Source organism: Caloenas nicobarica, unplaced genomic scaffold (genome assembly GCF_036013445.1).
Source record: "Caloenas nicobarica isolate bCalNic1 unplaced genomic scaffold, bCalNic1.hap1 Scaffold_371, whole genome shotgun sequence".
NCBI lineage: Eukaryota > Metazoa > Chordata > Aves > Columbiformes > Columbidae > Caloenas > Caloenas nicobarica.
In genome coordinates, this window is record NW_027017360.1 from 51,311 (window position 1) to 72,017 (window position 20,707).

General features: G+C 43.2%; 1 protein-coding gene across 1 annotated transcript; it reads left to right on the top strand.

The window, feature by feature from the left end:
- Positions 1-5,231: 5,231 nt before the first annotated feature.
- Positions 5,232-17,859, top strand: NPM1 (nucleophosmin 1). Its single transcript, XM_065658014.1, has 11 exons — positions 5,232-5,367; positions 6,061-6,140; positions 8,925-9,044; positions 9,693-9,786; positions 10,548-10,651; positions 11,179-11,243; positions 11,745-11,799; positions 13,368-13,457; positions 13,774-13,875; positions 16,467-16,541; positions 17,502-17,859. Exons 1-11 carry the CDS (start codon positions 5,304-5,306, stop codon positions 17,538-17,540), a joined length of 888 nt encoding a protein of 295 aa, XP_065514086.1. The 5' UTR covers positions 5,232-5,303; the 3' UTR covers positions 17,541-17,859.
- The last annotated feature ends 2,848 nt before the right edge of the window (positions 17,860-20,707 follow it).

The following is a 20,707-nucleotide window of genomic DNA, read 5'->3' on the forward strand; positions in this document are numbered from 1 at the left end:
GCCAGAGTTATGATTGGACTCGATGCTCTTGAGGGTCTCTTCAACCAAAATTTCCTCATCGACTCTGAACTTTTCCTGCCTCTTTCACTGGGAGGAGGTCTCTTCTTCGAGACCAGCAAGGCACAGAAAGTTCCAAAGTATGTTGACTTTTAGAGCCATTTTTTTCCAGGAAAAAAAGTCCAGGAAAATATGCAGGTGGAGAAGCAATCTATACATAAGCCATGCCCTGGAGTCATGGTTCCTGGGGAAGAAGGAGCACCCGGGAGTACCTTGATCCAAAATGTTGCTGCAGAGCAGTGTATGTGCACAATATACAGAAGCTGCTAGAATTCAGTTTATCTGCTGATTATATCCTGTTTAAGGCCCAGAGACCCTCATTTGGTAAGGACTGTCCTGACTATTGGCAAGGGCTAGTGAAAATGTTTGGGATAATATTTCCCCTGGAGTTGTATTAGTATCTGGTCCACAGTTTTTCCTTCTTTAAAGGTATGGCTCTAGCTCGTGTCCAGCATGAGGGCAGGTGAGCAGAGACAACTCAGCCCTGCTTCAGGTCGTAAACTAAATGGGAGAAGCATCCTATGTACATCCTGTCTTCTCTCGTCCCTTCCTCCCCACAGTGTGGCCCTGCGAGCCCAGGCACTGGGACATCTGGGTCCTGTGACACTCAGAGCCCTGACCCCACTACAGATCCTGGTTTGTGACCTGTTGATATGGTCCAAGTCACCACAAAAATCCAGCTTTTACTGTTTATTATTGCAGACACTTGGCTGAAATCCAGTTTAGTACCATCTATTTGGGCATGAGCAGAGCCATATCTGAACTTCAGTTGCATGCAAAAAAACCTGCCAAGTGTGCAATTTTGATGTCTTTTTGTTAAGGGACCTACATTCAGGTATATGTTATATTATTTCTAAATTAGAACTAATTATTCCATACTCAAGGCTTGATTTTTCACACCAAATGTTTAGATCCCGTGTCTATTGGTATGGCTTTTAGAGCATTTAAGATTTTAAAAAAAAAAAAAAAAAAGAAGATAAATTTCAGGCTATCTTAAATTCTACTGCAGTGATGCTAACATTTGGTGTAATCTACCTATGTAACCTTGTTTCTTACCATAACCCTGATACCCGAGTGCCTTCCTTGTGGACACCCTGGCTTGCCTGTCATTCCTTCCTTTTGGGGATGAATGTCTGAAATTGGGCCCTAACATGAGCAGCATCCCTGGAAAGCTATATGCAAGGATAGAGAAGAGACAGAGTAGCATCAGCACATTCTGTCAGCTAGGTCATCAGGCTGGCTCCTCTTCCAGCACAAAGCTTTCTCCAGTGCTGAAGGACCTTCTGATGCAGACCTTGATGGTGCCCTGCATAAATAATGTGTTCCAGGCAAAGCTGGGGATGGAACAGACGGTATATTAGCGAAGGAGGATGAAGAAAAATTCTAGTGTCCACCCACGATAGGATCAGCAGTAAAAAGCTGCAGGTAAGAAAGAAGACAAGCAGGTGAGGATGGTTTTCCATCACATTTCCCTGGCCTGAGCTGGCTGCAAACCCACCTGGAAGCAGAAGGAGATGATAACCTGGAGAACAAGTCTGCTCAAAGCAGCACCTCTGGCTTTAGGGCACTTTAGGCTGGCTTGAGAGCCTGAGATGATCCAAGGGCTGCAGGACAGCCCTGTCCTCGCTGCAACATCCTGCTCCTGCTGCCAGGCATTGCTAATGGTGTGTTAATGATCATAGCCAGCACCCGCCTTGTGCTGCTCCATCTGGTGATTGCAATCTGAGGTTATTTTGAGTTAAATGGAAGGACTTGGATTTTCAGGTTTACAAGTGGTCTTTTTGATGTCAAGGAAAGGTAAGTGTTTTGATGCCTTTCAAGATTTCAGCCTTGAGTTCTTTGAGGCAGAAATTATTGACTGGTGAGAGGAGGAAGAGCCCGGTGAAGAGGTTATGTGCCAACTGAAGATCATGTCAGTGTGTAAATTAAGATTGCATAGGAAACCTTTATAGTGTCTGTAGCTTCTGATTGCTTGACTGCAACTGTGCTGTGGCTTTAAACATGTTTAAAATGCAATTTCCTAAGTTTTGTAAAAGCTTACTGAAAAAAGTATTCCACTAAGGGAAACCATGTTGACTCCGGTTTTCTTCCTCAGTTCTCCCTGTACAGCTATTTCTAAATCACTTGTAAGCTTCTTCAGCTATGCTGCATACTACACAGCATAGAGTTGAGCAGAGTAAAATGATCGATACTGTAATGGACTTCTCATCCTAGTACATGACAGAAATAATAGATGTCATGATACACGGCAGCCCTTCTAAAGCCCTGTGGAGCCAAACGAGGTGCAGTAAGCATATATTTCCTACTTCCTACCCCTGTTTTGCTTCTCTGTGTCTGTCCTTTGTTTCCTCCCACATTTATTTTCCCAGTAATGGAAGACTGTAATCGAATTAAAAGCAACCCCGTATGAATAAGAACATGTTGTGGCTGCACCACTCCCCTTCGACAGCACCGGGTGGAATTCTGTAACCTCAGTCTGCTTTTTGAGGAGGTTTTTGCTGCGTGGAGGTGGTTTTGGGGTTGTTTTCACCATTAGCCATGTCCTCCTATTTGCGTTATCCCAGGTAATGCACATGCTAACAGCTGCAGCCTCTCTCACTATTACCATGGAGCATTCACCTTCTGTTTGTCATTCGGGTGATGCCAAAACTCCATTTTAAATGTTGATACTAGTTCCCGTTTTCAAGCCAAATCAAACAAATGTTTTATCTGTATCCGTACAGCTCCTCTTGGCTGAGATGTCTGACGAGTTAACCGTGTCCCTCCCCTGTCAGTAACACCAGCGACCACGATCTGTGTTTTGCTGCCTCTGCTGCTTCACAAATCCCTTATCTCCTCTGTCCTGTGTTGCCAAATGCCACTCTTCCTACATCAAGGGCCACTCTTAGAAGTAATTGCTTCTTAAAATAATACAAAATGAACCAAAGCAAAGGTTAGAAAATGAAATAAACGCTCTTCCTTCTCTGGTTTCCTAGGGAGATTTTAAATGGAGTAAATGGGGAGGGTCGTTCATGATGCTTAAGTAATCACCCTGCTCTCCTCTTCCTTGACTCAACATCCATCAGGGGGTTATTCCTACATGTACCAGTGATACACAGGTTGCAAATTAGCAATGTCTCTACTACAGGATGGAAAGGAAATAAAAATTAAAAGATTGACAAGAATATTTAAGCAAAACCAGAAAAACTAACAAATGCTACGTGTCACCTTGTATTTAAGCAAAGAGAAGAGCTGGTAAGAAGATGGATGAGAAATAGAAGAAAAAACAACAACAACAACAACAACCCTGTATTAGCATTTCCAAATCAGCTGTAATTAGTATTAGATACTGCACCAGCAGACAATCTGCTTTAACAGGATCGTAGGGGGACGTATCCCAATGAACTGACGGTTCAAGTAACCTCGGATTTGGAAAACTGTGTCTTGCAAATAATAGGCTTTACATTTGAAAATAAGGAGAATGCATACATACTGTAGAACTGTATTTACTGTTTTTCAAAGGGATGAACTTTTGGGAGGGCGAGAAAGGAGGGAGATGCCACATTTTGACAGGTAAGATTCATTTTACCACTGCGTCAGTTCTTTTGTTTCCGTTTGTCTCATTTTCAGCAACAGAATTTGTCTTACTTTATGCATAGGAATGTAGGTGCTATGAATACAAACTACACATGTCAAACTAACAGAGAGATGTGAGCACGAAGAGGCTATATGCTTCTATTTTTGAGGAGCAGGTGTTCAGGTAAAGAAATTCTGAGATTAGGTAGTTTACAGCACCCAACACATCTGACTTTCACAGAGCAGCGCCTGGACACGAGGACGGCCTGGAACGGTAACTCGAAGACGTGCCCAGGGCCAGTGATGCTGGTAATGCATAAGCAAGTCTTTGAAGGGCTCGTGGCTCTTACTACAAAAAAAAAACCCACAACTGATTTCTGTGTTGTGACACACAGACGTCCCCACATGCCAACTCGTATGGGGTATTTCACTCCCATCACACATCAGCTGAAACGAGGTTCCCAAACGATTGCTGCTCCTTGGTCCTGAAAGCCCAGCAGCACAAGGACCAGCAACTCGATTAATAAACAGGAAAGGGGCTGCTTTTTAAGTTTTTTAATCAAAGCTGACATGGGGCTGGGGGCCCATGGACTGTATTTATGGTGTCTGAAGGCGGGTGTTGGTGCCGCTGCGGAATGAGGTTCTCAGGGCCACAGGTCAGGGTAACAGAATCACAGAATGTTAGGGATTGGAAGGGACCTCGAAAGATCATCTAGTCCAATCCCCCTGCCAGGGCAGGAACACCCAGGTGAGGTTACACAGGAAGGCATCCAGGCGGGTTTTCAATGTCTCCAGAGAAGGAGACTCCACAACCCCCCTGGGCAGCCTGTTCCAGTGTTCCATCACCCTCACTGAGAAGAAGTTTCTTCTCAAATTTAAGTGGAACCTCTTGTGTTCCAGCTTGAACCCATTACCCCTTGTCTTACTGTTGGTTGTCACCGAGAAGAGCCTGGCTCCATCCTCGTGACACTCAGCTTCTACATATTTATAAACATTAATGAGGTCACCCCTCAGTCTCCTCTTCTCCAGCTCAGAGCCCCAGCTCCTCAGCCTTTCCTCACACGGGAGATGCTCCACTCCCTTCAGCATCTTCGTGGCTGCGCTGGACTCTCTCCAGCAGTTCCCTGTCCTGCTGGAACTGAGGGGCCCAGAACTGGACACAATATTCCAGATGATATCCAGGGTAACAGCGGGACTCGACGATATTAAAGCTCTTTTCCAATCAAATCGGTTCTGTGCTGCACGCAGTAAAACATGGAGAGTGTTTCACTAACACAGGCCCTCCCCCAGGCCCGGGGAAGCACCTGAGGGGCTCATCCCGCCCGGCACCCGCAGCCATTTCACGCCGCCGCCCGGCCGGTCCCTTCGGGTGATAGCGGCGAGGCCACGCCGGCCCCACACGGGGCAGAGCAGCCGCCCGCGGGTGTCCCCGCGGCCGCTCCCCACTCCCCGCCCGCCTCCATCTTGAGGCGCCGCAGCCCCCGCGCGCCGCGCGGCCCTCCCGGCGTGAGCGGGCGGCGCGTGCGCAGAGGTGGCGCGGCGGGACGAGATGGGGGCGTGGCCGGCGCGCGGGTCTCGCGAGAGCGCGCGGGCTATATCTGGGAGTGGGCGGGCGCGCGGCTTCCTTTAGTGCGCGTCCGCCCGCAGCGCCGCGTCGCGACCCGCGCGTCCCGCCAGAGCCGGCCGAGAAGATGGAGGACAGCGCCATGGATATGGAGAGCATGGGACCCCTGCGCCCGCAGACCTTCCTCTTCGGTAACGGCACGCCGCTCCCCGTGCCTGCTGGTCCCTCTCCCCCGCTCCTTCAGGCCTTGGGGCCGAGCGGGAGGTGGCCCGAGGCGGAGGGGCTGGCGTGTGGGCCGCGGCCTAGTGCGGGCCTTGCGCGGCGCCTCAGCGGGGCGGGGGCCGGAGTGGGCCTTGTGGGGTGCGCGGCGGCCGTTGGCGCGGCCGCTGCTCGCACGTGGCGGTGGCGCGGCCCGGCCCCGCGCGCTTTTGTTCTCCGCGCTGCACGTTTCCCCGCCCGTTCCTATGGACGCGGGCGCGCCGCGAGCGGGCGGCCGCCGAGCACATGGCGGCGCGGCGGGAGGTGGAGCACGTGGAGGGCGGCGGGCCGTGGCGCGCCCGCCGGCCCCGGGGGAGGCCCGGCTCCTGGCGCATGGCGTCCCGGGAGAGGTTATAGTCTTGGAGAGCGCGGATCGCGAGCGGTCTGCCGGCGGATGGGCTTGGACGGAGCAGGCTGGGAGCCGCGGGGATGGCTGTAGGCCGCGGGCTCGCCCGGGCTTTTCCCCACCCCACGTGCTTCTTATGCTGTGCGCCTGGAGTGCCGTTGGTTTTCTGTGCAAGTGCAGGGCATTGAAGCAGCAAGTTTTAAACTAATGAGTGGTTAGCAAATACCACGTGTAAACAAAACAGTATGCTTATAATTTAATGTGGATTTTTTTCCCTCAGGCTGTGAGCTTAAAGCAGACAAGGAGTATCAGTTCAAAGTAGACGATGAAGAAAATGAGCATCAGTTATCTTTGAGAACGGCAAGTATCGTTTGTATTTTTAATCATTGCTGTGTTATGTTTTGAGAAGTGAGTTATTTAACGTGCATTTGTGTCCTTGAATAAGTCTATTTTACTGGTGGTTTTATGCAAACCTGTCAAATAATAAGCTGTTCTTATTGGGAGTGGAGCATATCATGTCACCCAAAATATTTGCTGTATTGGATAAAAAAAAGTTAAAATATTCATTGATGTCTTATTGTTTATAGCAAGCAATGCAAGGCTGTAAAAGTTTAAAATTAAATTCACAGTAGGGTAATATACGTGTACTAATTGGAATTAAAGGCTGGAGTATACACTGTGACATCTCTAATGCAATGGTTCAGATGCTACAGGAGCGCAGGGGGAGGATAGATTTATAAGAACCATGCATGGGCACATTTTAGCAGAATTTATTAGAAACTATTTTGAAAAGCTTTTCTGTATATTCTGCAAATATAATTCTAGTAACTTTTTCCATAAACAGCTAATAAGTAAATCTAAAGGGGCAAAGAATGTTTATGTTTTGACTTATTGTCCTCAGTGTTACCTTCTCTAAGGATGTAACTGGGAAATGCTTGCTTTCATTCAGCTAATTCATCTAACAGACTCTTCACTGAGCATGGTATCCCTGGAAATAAGGATCTGTTCATTGAGAGTGCTTACATGTGTCCTTAAATCTTTCTGCAGCCGTACAAGCAAGACATAATATTTTAAGGCCTTTGTTCTGGCCTGTGCATGTTACTTTTCGTTAGCAGAATGATAATATGCCTCAGCTTCAGGGTCAAAGAATTAAAGAGCTGTAGCATCTCTCTGCTTTAGGGTTTATTACAATTTAAACACAGAGATACCTTAATGGTACCTGAAAACAAATGAGTGTTATAATTGTAGATTAATTCCTACAGCAGAATTGCTTCCTACAGGAGACTTGTGTAATAATGCTCTCCGAAGTTATTCACAGTGGTACTTAGAACACTTACACAGTTAGTGAATCATGTGTCTTAAGTCCTTGCATTTTATGAAAATTACGACTTGGCCTTGACAATGACTAATTTGTTCTTAATTAGGATGTCCTTTGAGGGAAGAATATAACAGTAGAATGTGCATAAGACAAGTTCATGTGGATAGTTCTCGTATTTGAATGCTTGTCATGCAGATATAACTAATCAGTATACCCAAATTGTATGGTCTTGTCTAAAAATCCTATTTTTTGGAAAATTACCTGTAGCATCTGTTCTAGTGCTGTGCACTCTTCTCAGGGGATGAAGCAGATGGGATGCATAACCAATGCTTAGTTTTTAGGGTTGTGGGAAAAAAGTCTTAATAACATGTCATTTTAAAGACAAAAAATGATATATAGGAGAAATGGATGTTGAAATAAAAACCGACAAACTAGAAATGTCTAAGAGGCTTGCAAGATATTAAAACGTAACTACAAACAGGACATAACTTGGCAAGTGGAGGAAGGAGTTGATGGAAGGTAAAGTGTGAAGATAGCGAATACTCGGTTACTGATCTGTGCACCTGATAAGAGTAGATATATAAAGATTGACACATCACTTAAGATATAGTTGTGGAGATGACGTGTATGAGGTACAGAAAGAGGTGGGGAGAAAACAAGGCTAAAAGTGAAAGGGGAGGAGGATCAAAGCATGTAGAGGTGCAAAGTGGCATGAGGGTTTCTGTAGGTGTCTTACTAATGACAGCTGAGAACATAAAGAGGGATGGTCACTGCTTTATTACCTATTTATTGCCAGTGTGCGTTCCTTCAGTGCAGAAATAAAAGCACATGAATGGATACTTGCCAGATGCTCAGTAAATAAATTAATGGTAAGTGCTGCAGTATTGCTTGAACTGGTGCAAATGACAGGAGTAACTGGTGGTGAAGGGCATGCTCTTAAATTCTTGTCCTGGTGGGTAGTTCCACCAGCTAAATGGGTTATTGTTGTAAGCCTATTTGAGAGGCGAGATCAGAGCAGCAATTTGCCTCTTTGAACTTACAGTAACAAAACTTGCCAAGAGTAGTGAATCCTGTATCGTATTGCTCAGCCTTCAGCCTGATACATCTCGTCTGGATTGCTATAGCGTGTGTAAAACTAGGCTCTTGGAGAATGGGAGCTTATGTGCCTCTGCCTGAAATGTTTACGCCCACATCTTCCAGGGAGGGTGAAAGCTTTCTTGTCATGGGCATTGAGAAAGGAAACAGAGCCTCGTTCACTGGTCTTGGGAATAATTGTAATACTTCAAGGGATTCTTGGGTTTCACACCTCTTGCGTGTAATCCCAACTCGGATGTCAGAGGTTCAGAGAACCGGAATTTCAGGCCTGTCCCATGTCTGTCACTCATTTGCCTCCCTGCAGCTATGATTTTTGAATCTTGAGAAAGTGCCAGACTTGCACCCAGGATAAGGAATCCAGGCACTTGTTTTGAAATGCTCTGGAACAGTAGCTCCAGTCCTTGGTAAATTAATGCAGAAGGCACATGCATAAATGACAGTACTGAACTGAGCCATGTGTCTTAAGACTGAATGTCAAATAAGCAAAAACTATGTAGTGTGGTAAAAAGTGAAGCAATTGGCAGATGAAACATGGCAGGAAGGTTAAGGATAAAGGCGGTGACTCAGTAGCAGTGATAGCAGTTGTTTCCCTTCCTCTGCACGTGTTTGTACTACTTCCTTTGGGCCAGCTTCAGTCTTAAGAGATATGGAACAGTTAATGTAGTTTAGTTTAAAAGACTTCAGAATATTTGGGAAGATTCTCAGAGTGTCCACTGTTCTTTACTTCACAGGTTACTTTAGGGGCTGGAGCCAAAGACGAATTACACGTTGTAGAAGCAGAAGCATTGGACTATGAAGGCAACCCTATTAAAGTAGTACTGGCATCTCTGAAAATGTCAGTGCAGCCTACGGTAAGTACAGGAACCTGGTAAAATCTACTGTAAATTGGATCTCTGATTATACATTTTTTAAAAGTTTTAGTAATTATGCATATCATCTCTATGTATTCAAATGCATGTGTTTGCAGGCAGCTGCATCTGTAGCCTGTCTTGATTTCTTTGAGCCTCGAATGAGGAAAAAAAAATTTGAGTTTTTCTGCAGGTCCCAAGTCCTTAAGAGATGCTGGACCTAACTGCTACCATTTCTCAATTTATGGGCACCCTACTTGTCATTCCCACCATCTGGAATGTAATTTGAATCAGTGTTACTGATGTTGTACAAGTGGAACTGCACGATGCTGGGAGTGGGTGAGATGGATAATGTTCGGATTGGTATTGCTGCTAAGATGAGTAGAAACAAATGCATATAGGTCTGGTTTTGAAAAGTGTGCTTTAATTATGATAAGCAAAGAGAGTGAGTGTACTGTTGTGACTTGTTGACAGTGATTTGACTTTAAACTCTCCAGAATATTCTGTCAGCTGGAAACTTGGAGTAACTATATTAGGGAGCCTACAGATGTTCGTGCTCATGGTTTCATTAGAATGGATTGTCTATCAAGCATTCTTTGTCCTTAATATTTGAATATTGAATAAAGACAGATATTTTTTTTTTTACCTTAGGTTTCATTAGGTGGCTTTGAGATCACACCGCCGGTGGCCTTGAGGTTGAAATGTGGTTCAGGGCCTGTTTACATCAGCGGTCAACATCTTGTAGGTATGTGTTACTTGGTTGCTAATCTGTGATCTTGGTACCTGTCAGCACCAACAGAACTTAAATGATGTATCTGGTATCTCAAGCAGTACTTTCTCTAAAACTGACCCTCTGAATCTCTAATTCCCTGTCTTCAGAGGTGTGGGGTAACTGTAGGACAAAGGAGTTCAGAGAAATGCTTGCCTACCTTTTCTTGCCCTGTGTTTTGTGTGGATAAAGCAGGGTTTGTCAGCCTTGCAGTTTGAGTTCTAATCGCTCTCCTTACAAATGGGTTTTATGTTCATAGTGTGTCTCACAGCAGAAAGCTGCGAGCTTTCTGCTTATCAATTGAGAGTGTGAGAAGACTGCCTGTGAAAGAGTTTTGAGTTTGCACCAAAAACTTAAGCCAGGACTAACCTCCTTAGTAGAATTGTCTTTAAACCTGGTCTTCAGAAGTTCTCTTAAATGCGTTTCCTTAGAAATAGAGAACTTAATTCTCTTGGCTTTCTATAGCTTATTTTCTGTGAGGAATGCTACAGGCAGTGTATGGTTATTCACCCATTTTGGATTTCAGTGTAGTAGTATTTGCACACTGGAAAAGTTCCTGATCTCAGTGGTTAGTTTGCTAGTAGGAAGCTTCTTCCTGTCAATGCAGCATCTCAGTAAGACAGACCTTGCCTATTTAGTTGTGGGTGATACTCTTCTGTTTGTTCCTTACTGGCAATCTTGTTTTAACTGTTCTTAAATGAGGTGAGTTGTTTTACACATTGCCATCATTTTATCAGCGTTAGAGGAAGAACCAGAATCAGACGATGAGGAAGATGATACAAAAATTGTGAACGCTTCGACGAAGAGACCAGCAAGTGGAGGGGGAGCCAAAACACCACAGGTACCTATACTTTTAGTCACCTTGTCTGCAGAATTTTCTTGTGGTTTGATAATAATGCTGCCTCTAGGAGCAAGCAGTTAGGTGGTTTGCTGTGATTGTATACTAGGTGGTCTGTTGACATCTGTGGGGAAGAATTGTGTTTGAGTCTTGGCAAGTACTCAACTACAGAAGTGTAGTTAAGTACAGATAGTTTTCAGAGCTTTGCTGAAGGGGCCAATATGAAAGCTAGCTTATGTGGAAGTTTTGTCCACTGTAGTAACTGGGTATGTGCAGATTCTGGTATAAACATCAGTGTTCTGCAAGAGTTTAAACGCTGATTGAAGCTCTGTAGTGTAGAAGAAAGGGTTCATGTGCTCAGAGCATGCTGTAAATTTGTCAACAGCTTTTTGGCTTGGCAGCTGTAACTTGTTTTTTTAGTTAAATTGATGGAAGATAGTCTTGTAATTATGCCACAAATCATTTTGGATCAAGGTTGCTGTTCATTAAGACAATGCTATTGACATTTAACATACTTGATATTTTTAAAGAAAAAACCAAAATTGTCAGAAGATGATGAGGATGATGATGAAGATGACGATGATGAGGATGATGAGTACGTACTCTCGTTTTGATAATGTATTTTGAAATACAGAGTTAATTTTCACAATGAGTTGTGACATAACTGGATGTTAAGTGAGCGAACTACTTTTTTATCTTGGCTACAAAAATGAGTAGAAGTACCTCAAGTTTATCACCATAATGTAACCTAAGTTAGTGTTGTTCAGATGTGTTATGCTGGGTGATGAAACTTAGTTTTATATAATTCATTAACATTTAATAAATTTAGACTGTCGTCATTATTAGTCAAAGTCCTAAGATACATGCCTTCAGTATTAAAGCAGGAGGGAATGCATTTAACTGCTTTAACAGTAGTAAGTAGAGTATTTGGCCTAACACCTTGCCACATGTTAAGGTGTAAGGTAGACTTGGGAAGGTTACTTGGTCCCTTCATGAGTAAAATATGTTATTGGGGAGGGAAGATTAATTCCTAAAGTGGTTAAAGCTGTGAGTATGAATCCTGAGTTGTGGTGAGTGACTAACTTTCTAATTCTAGTGATGAGGACGACTTAGAGGATGATGAGGAAGAAATAAAAACACCAATGAAGAAAGTAAGTGCCATATATATCTACACACACGCACATTATGACCCTCTTTGCCCATGAAGGTTTAAACAGCCTGTTTAAATAAACTTGAAAGGAAGTGAGTGATCAGATGGACTTAATACCTGCAGCTAAGTTTATTCAGACAGGAGGAGCAAGGGCTAACAGCCCTTAACTTACTAATAGGTGTTAATTAAGTGTCCTGATGGAGTCATCTTTAAGGATTCATACAAAGACCTCTAAAACAGAAGGGGGGGTATTGTAGTTGAACCTGGCAGACAGCTAAACACCACACCAGCTGAAACCAGGACAGGGGATGAGGGGAAACTGTCTTTGCATAAGTGAGATAGCTGTTTACATTTGAACTCTGCATTTATTGTAATGCAGAAGCTAATTGAGGTCCCTTCTTCTTAGAGCAATGTTTTGTTTTATTATGGACTAGGTATCAGTGTAAGGGATGACAGTAATTGGGCAGGTAGTCCCTTAATGAGTTTAAGCACAGCTATTTGGAATACATGAATGGGATGCTTTGGATTTAGCTTAGCCTATGTAAAGAAATTGTAATTGGACGCTAGAACACTGGTGTGAATGCATATCCAATCCATACGGAATGGCTGGTTTTTAAGGGCGTGTGTGCACACCTGCAGTTGCCAGACTGGTATGATTCTGTGTTTGCTACTAAAGCAGACAAAACCCTGCTCAAAATGTGGGTTGTGCTTTGCCATTTCAGTTAGCCCTGCATGCTGTGAAAAAGGTCTTAGCAGCCTAACTTTCAATAAAAAGGGGATCTAAATGTGTAAGCCCATTGGAAAAGGTTCACTTAGTCAGCCAAGTGCTCAGATGTGAATTTACATCAGCCCTTGAGTGCCATCTGGTGGTAAAATAAACTAGGACAGCTTCGCAACTGCAGAGGTAGGAGGTAGTAATTTTTTTGAACTTGTGTACTTTGGCTTGGATTTATATGTTCATATCTGCTGTTTAGAAACAAACGTTTAACGTTTTACTTCACTATATGCTGCTCTGTCCTAATGAATTACTGTAGGTGATAGTGCACAGTAGTTTAAGGCTTGTTGAAAACAATCTGAACTGCAGATTTCCTGCCATCTAATTAAATCTAGTGTGGCTGAATGAAATGGTCCCTTGATTTATGTAGGAATATAAGAATCCAGTTCTTAAATATACATGTGACATTGCCCACACACATCCCAGATGTTTCTGTATGAAGTGCCAAACAAGAGGTAATGGTTATGTTACGAAAGACAAGCACCAAGTCAGATCTTGGAATTGCAGTGCCACCTAGAATTAGTCTCATGCAATATCTGCCTCCGAATAACAAAACTTGATCTTAAGTTTCTGTATTGTGCTGTACTAGTAGTTTTTAATTTGTGTTCCTGCAGCATACGTATTTGGCTTAAATAGTGGATGGTGATCACTTTGCATGGGGGGCAATAAGAATGCTTTTTTTTGTTTGAGGTTAAGTAGTAGGTATTTGTCACTAAGTCTTGAGTATTATGTTAACAAGCTTAAAATTACTGGGAGTTTTTCACAGCAAATAACGTTAAGTGCTTTCTTTGCAGCCTGTCCGTGAGGCTCCAGGAAAAAATATGCAGAAAGCAAAGCAAAATGGAAAAGACTCTAAGCCCTCCACACCAGCATCTAAATCAAAAGTGAGTGATGACAACTGAGTAAAACAAATGTTTATTCCAGTCTGGAAGCTAGTTTTCTTGCCTAATGCTAAGTGTACTAACCATTAAGTTAGGTTTTTTTAGTCTTAATATGAAGCATTCAGGGGATACCGTTAATTGCTTCATGTTCACCTGTGAAACTCTTCAATGGTGAATATATAACTACGACAGCCAAGATTTGAAATCAGACATTCTGTCTCTTGTGAATATTGGTGATCCCATGGTTTAAAGTACCAGTCTGTGGGGTTTTTGTGTAGTATATATGTGCAAGTTCCTTATGAAACTAATAATCTTTCAGACTCCAGATTCCAAGAAGGATAAGACTCTAACTCCAAAAACACCAAAAGTCCCTCTGTCGTTAGAGGAGATTAAAGCAAAAATGCAAGCGTCCATAGATAAGGTGAGTTTTTTGAAACTTAAGTTTGTCAGCCTTATTTTTAGACTTCCACAGATCAGAGGAACTGGATGTTTTTAAGAAGTGGTCGCATGTCACTGATTGCTTTGCTCTTATCTCAAGAGTATGGTGATATTGAAGCTCAGAATTGAAAATTCATGTGGGACAAAAAAGAAGCCTTTGTACTCATGCTGAACAAAACCACTTTGTGTGGTGTGGTTTGGTTTTTTTAATTATTCCTCCAGTAGTGGTGATCAGTAATTTGGTATTAGTGAATGATCTCGGTTAAAATTTTGGGGAAAAAAACCTTAAAAACCAAAACCAAACAAAAAACCCAAAAAACTTAAACCAAAGCAACAGACCTTGGGTGATATTTGTTGTAAAGGTGTCTTAACTAGTGTGCACATTTTTTAGGCAACTAGAGTAAAGCAGAGTTTTTCACATGCTTGGAATAGCTTGGTCTTGAAGCAGTTTCCAGGTTAGATATCCAGGTGCTTGTAAGTCCTTGAAACTTCCAGAAGGGGGAGATAGATGCTTGTCGTATCCATTAATGAAAACCTGAAAGCATTTGCTTTCTGAACTGGAGGTCTAGGGTTGAGTCTCCCCTCAGTGGACGTTTCATCTTAGGAAGGTCACAGAGCAGTCACTCAGCTTCTGGTTACCATCAGCCCTGACTAGCACTTCATGGTTGTGTTTGAGTATTCTTCTTAGCTGCTATTTAAATACAAGAAAGAAAATAGCATTTTAGCTATAGCTGGTTCAATAAAAGTGTAACAGGTAAAAGCAATTCATTCCCCCTTAGCCAAGTTTGGAAACTGTGTGCTCGCTAGAGGTGCAGTTGAGTACACGCCTGTTCTGCAGAATAGGTGGTAGTGGGGACCTGACATCTGGACTATATGAGTTCTGGTTTTACTTCACTGCTCAGGATTGTGCTTATGGGTCGTATGCTCGTTTGTGACTGAGGCAGATTCTTTGCTCTGAAGAATTCTGTGTGTTTATGTGGGAATTTTTTGTGTGTGGGTTTGGTTTTTTTAGTTTGGTCTGAAACAAAAAACTTCCCTCCCCCTACATGGGCAGTCAAGTCATCTAAAGAATTAGGATTATCTCCTGCTTAGATTCTTGATATTGTGAGGAAGATTTGTCCCAGGAAATGCAAAATAAGGCAAAAGGTGTTTGAGTATAGAGTGGATGCAGAGTGAACAATGACAGCTTGTGATCAGGATCGAAATGCATATCCTGAAATTGTGAACCTGACAGTGACGGATGGTGGTGTTCTGCCAGGTCAAACTAACCTCTTGGATCTAGTGGGTGCTGGGTGGGGTTTTTTGTGTCTCAGAGGAGGCAGGATTAGTGTTGTTTCTGCAGTGTAAGCAGAAGTGGCTGAGCTGCTCGCAGTAGACGGATGTCCCTATGGAGGGAAGCACACAGACCAGATAACTGGCAGGGAGCTTTAGAATATACTTGCTGCTGCTGAAGAGTTTTTACTGGGAAATGCTGTGTAAGCACAAATGTGTAGAAGCAATAGCAGGCAGCTTAATTTAATGTTTTCCAAGGTGGTCCTAGAGCATACCTTAGCGTAAGGCAAAAGGTTTGTGCGTTGCTGCATACAATAGCATTTCTAGCTGACAGCCAACAAGTTAGCAGCTTTAAAAAAACCCCACTTTATTAGAGTGGAACTGCTGTATGATGTAGTGAAGTAGACGTCAACAAGCTAATAGAAAAGCATCAGTACTTGACAGAATCCAGAGGTAAGACATTATCCAAATCCAAGCTTTTTGGTTGCAGTATTGCAGTTTCAGATATTCCTAATGTAGCTTTAAGTTTCCTTTAAACATAAAATTGCTGCAATGCGCTGAGTAGCAGCTAAGTGTGCTATCATAATTGGCTAGGTATATTTCAACTGGTGTACCTGAAAAATGGGAAAAATAGTATTCATGGGGCATGTGAAAGTACATCAATGTCTCTTAAGATAGTGTGCTGTGTTATTTTGCTTGGGGATAGGAGGAGATGTGACAAAGTTAGATCTGCGAATTATTACTAAATTGGGTTTGTACATTTGAGTAGGTACAAAGACAATTTCAGAGCCACAAGGACGTGTCTCTAGAACAGTTGCTTAGATTCACAGAACCTAGTGTATTAGGATGAGTCTTAAAGAGCAGGTGGGAGAATGGTTGGTGGGTGGTTTTTTTTTTTTTGTGCGTTAGAGCGCTGAGACCTACCTGTGAAGGATAGTAATGTTTCGAGTTTCATGCTCTCGTAAGAATCCATAAATATGGAATGAGTTCAAGTTTGTCTGAATAGCGTTTGAATGACTACAAACAAGGTTATTTTAGTGGTGGATGTTTACTGGGATGTTTTTGAGCATGAGCAAAGATGCTTGTAGAGCCATTTTAGTGTGTAAGCACTCCTGTGAGAAATACCTGGGTACTGTAGAGAAGCAAACTTCTAAAAGTGTTTTAAAAGCAGGTTGGTTTGGGATGTTGCAAGGTGAGTTCAGTAAAATTCCACATGTATTGCAGAGGGTTTAAGCTTCATAAGTTATTTATTGGAATCACTAAATGACCTGCATACATTAAAGCTTGCTTTTTTCAAAATAGGGTTCTTCCCTTCCTAAGCTGGAACCCAAATTTGCCAACTATGTTAAGAATTGCTTCAGGACGGAGGACCAGAAGGTAACTGAATTTATTGGAACTTGATAAAGTCCAAAAACTTGTATAATATAACCTGACTTAGGGATTCTTTTTCCACTTCTTAATCTTTACAAGCTTTGGACTGTTTCAAAGGGTTAGAAACCACAAACAATGCTTCAAATTAAATGAATGGGAAGGGTTTTAAGGGCTTAGCTGGCCAAGATGGGAAAGCTAATATTTTATTACATTTTTCCAGATTTTATATGGTTGGTAAATTATCTCTTGCTTACTAAACCCACAGAATTTTCCTTTTGGCACCATATTGGCTAAGGAAATGAGCTGTGGTTTTCCTTGCTGCTGAATTTGGCCACCTAGACCAGTCTGCAGTTCAGCCTTTTGTTGGGGAGGGTGTCTGGGAGGGGAACTGTTCTGTGATGGAGATTATGGCTTTCTTGCTACGTTTTCTCCCAAAGTCAACTGAACTCTTGTAAGAGGGTATCAGGAAGCAAGTTTCTGAACTACTCAACATATGCTGGGCCAAAATGTGTCTTAGATTTCCCTGTCAAAATTCCTGTGAGTTAAAACTTCGTTCCAGTGACGGAATTCCTTATGCTTTCCTGCTTCCCTCAGTGGTTCAGAATAAACTTGTCTGATAGACAAATTGATAGGTTCTTGAAAGAAAGTTTAGAAGCAGTGAGCCTCAGCTACTGGAGTTGGTCTGACAGGAGCCAGGGTAGGCAAAGTTCAGCCAATATTTGCCTAGCGGGTCCACACCCATGCTCTCGCTTACCTTCACTGAATTCCTGCTTTTGTGACTTACCATGAATAACAGTCCTCCAGCAGAAGGACCAAATGTCTTGCTTTCAACTTGATTTTCTCTGAAAGGAATGTGGTTTTTTGTTGTAATTTAATGTCAATATTTTGTGGTGTAAGTGGAGGTAGTAAATGGAAAATAATGAGAAAAATGGATTTCAATTTCTAACTTTTTGTGTACACTTCCAGGTCATTCAAGCTCTCTGGCAGTGGAGACAGACTCTGTAAGAAAAGAAAGCGATTTAAACAGTTCATTAAAATCTGCAGTCTTATTTCAGTAACCATTATTTGGCTGTCCTTTTTACAAATGCTGAAAGAGCTTTCCCTACCGTGTCTGATAAATGTCATCCAGATTACCTTGCCAAGAATGTGTTGTCCAAAATGCCTGTTTAGTTTTTAAAGGCAGGACTCCACCCTCAGCTTCACTTTAAGTATGTATGGAATGTTTTGATAAGGCATGGTGGTGGTGGTGGTGGTCAGACAAATGGAAATGGTGGGGAGACTAAATGTACGTGGAAAAAAAAATAAATTTTAGTATTTTAATAAAGTACTATCGTTTCTTTTTTTATGGGTTGGGGGTAGTGTGCATACTGAACCCAGAAGATAACAAGGTTTAAGTTCTCGTAGGAACTGCTGCTAAGTATTTTAGCTACTTCCCTTTACCAAGTACCCATCAGTCTCATTTATGTTGTCAACTTTAAAAACAACTTTACTCTGATTCTATGAGCTTTACAGCTACGGAGCAGAGGATTGGTGAGAAGACTTAAGTGGTGAATGGAACTTTATTCTTGTCTGGAAGTGACCACTAATGATATAATTGCCCAAAGCAGCCTTTCCTGCATCTCAATTTCTGACCCACTTCATTTCTCTTTGGTTTGTGGTTTCTTTCTAACAACTGAGTTTGTAGGGCTTGTGACTCCGCTTGTAAAATGTAATACTCTTGATTTGGGAATTGCTGGCTGTGCTGTTTGTCCGAGGTGACTCCTGGGAGGGTCTTGGGGAGAAACGAGTTGGGTTGAGTGTCTGCAGAGCTCAACTGGAGGAGAGCAGTGCCAGGGGAGACAATCCTGGGAATGATGAGCAGCTCATCTCCAGCAAATCCCAAAAGCTCAAGTGAACAGGTAGTCTTACCACAATCCCTTTGTGCTTTTCTGACCATTGCCTACCAACAATACTAAGAGACTGAGTTAAAACAAGTTTTTGGACCATTCTCAGTTGCCCTATGAAGTAGAAATGCCAGGTTACAAGGGCTCTTTCAGATAAAGGGGAGGAAAACATGGATATCGTGCCTGGCACTGAACTCTTCCTCAGGGCTTTGTTGAAATGCTGTATCACACCTCATGCTTGAACGCTATATCTGTGTAGTAGCCCAGTGATGGTATGAAGACAATACTATAAAAAACATTTAAGCAGTTGTATGCTAACTATTAAACTGATTTAATCCTTGCTATGTGTGAGAGTTAATGCAACTGGGTTCTATTTCTCACAGCAGAAATACCTGACTTGAACAGAAGGGCATTAAAGCAGGTTTAGCAGACAGGCTCTTTCCCACTTGAAGGACACACAGTTGGGGTCCTACAGCACTTAACCTTCTCAAGACATGGTGAAAACCTTTGCTGGGTCCTACTAATTGGGCATGGGGCCTTCTTTTACTGGGTATTTTTTTCCAAGTTTTTCTAGAAGCTGAATATGTAGTTTGGTTTGTAAAATTGTTACTGGAAATATTTTTTAAGGTTTGCTATTATTAAAACCTTAGTTCCTGTAGTTGAGATTCTGGGCATGATGGAAACCAATGCAAGTCTCCAGAAGCAAGTATTTCCCTTTGGAAAAACAAAGCCAAGCGAAGTGCATGGTAGAGGAGTGAAACAGTGAAAGTCTAGTGTCAAAGATTCGTTTAAGTTTGAGCATAATTGCAGCATGTGAAATGGCAGAGTATAAGGGTTTGAAATGCCTATTTTGGTGGGTTTATGTCAATAGATGATGTCATATGCACAAGTGAGAGCAAATTTCCCTGGTGAAGTAGAGCTAATGGCAGAGACAGGCTTATTTAAGCAAAATTGCCCTCAATTTTGGCTGAAACAAGTGAAAATTGTACAGTAATTTCAGTAAGAGGCTACCCAGCCAATAAAATATTTGGAGTATTAAACTTTTGAAGAAAAGCTGGTGTGTTGTCTGTCTATAGGTCACCAACCAAAATGGGTCTGTGGGGTGCAGCTGCACAGCACAGGGGTTACAGGGGGAGATGGAGCCTGTATGGGCACTTCTAAAGGGAAATATATTCCTGTGCTGTAGCCACGGTATGTAACGTCACATTTCTGAGCATCATGAGGCATCCACATCATGGCATAAAAATGACTTTACCTGGTCCCGGTTAGTTTGCTCACTGTTTTCTGCCAGTTTGTACTCTTGCAGCTCTAGGTGTGCGAGGCGGTCGGTGTGGCTGTCCCCTGCCCCGCTGGCTGTGTGACAACCTGCTCCATCCCTCCAGGGGCAGAGCTGGCCTGTTCTGCCAGCCGCGGCTCCAGACACCTCGCTCCTGTTGGGACTGGCCATCCAATGACTCGGTTGTGCTGCTGAGCTGTGCAGCTGTATCCTCCAGGATACTCACATGCAGCTGCCAGTTCTTCCCCTTCTTTGAACAGAGCCTCAAAGGTTGAATCCAAAAAAGCTGGGACATGAAAATACCTGTTGAAGAGGAGATGCCAAATGCTGGATGTGGGTTGTTGAAGTGCTGTTCTGCAGAGCTGACAAATGTTTTTACTGTGGTAATAACAGCGTGACTGCAACAGAGCTGTGATGTTCCGATAGCTATGTTGAGGGTTGTAAGCCTATGTGATCCTGGTCCTTGAGGATGGCTTATTTGAGAGCGTGGAGGTACATGGCCAAGTGCATTGATGCAAATACAAATTTCCTCACTCTACCATGGGAAAACAACTTGCCCTCCCTTTACAGGATGGTAAATACCTCTCCAGGTGCTGTCCCTTGACCTCTCCGCATATTTCTCTCCCTGCCACGTGTCCTGTTGCAGGACCCTTCTGCTCTTTGCTATTTCCATGCTTTGTTTTCTCCTCCAAGCGTGTCATTCCTTGCAGTGGCCAGGTAGCCGGTGGTGTTCCCCTGCACGGGCCAAGGACCAGGCGGTGTCCAGCACCGTCCCTTGCACGGCGCTGGCTGCAGCTCCTCCCTACGGAGCTATTTGATCTCCAAGTCTGGTGTTGCTGAACGTCTCATTTCGGAAGAGGTGATAACACAAGGATGCTGTCCTGCAGTAAAACAACCTTTTCCAGCTCCGAGAGGTCTTGGTCAGTGTCTTCGTCCTTTGAGGTATTCAAGAAAAGTGCTTGTAGCCACTTCAGGTCTGTCTTGGGGTTCTGTTTGCTCCTGTGAATCAAAGC

Coding starts and splice junctions, on each gene's coding strand:
- NPM1 (XM_065658014.1), top strand. CDS start 5,304: ATGGAGGACAGCGCCATGGATATGGAGAGCATGGGACCCCTGCGCCCG. Junction 5,368..6,060: donor CCCGCAGACCTTCCTCTTCG/GTAACGGCACGC, acceptor TTTTTCCCTCAG/GCTGTGAGCTTAAAGCAGAC. Junction 13,458..13,773: donor CACCAGCATCTAAATCAAAA/GTGAGTGATGAC, acceptor ATAATCTTTCAG/ACTCCAGATTCCAAGAAGGA.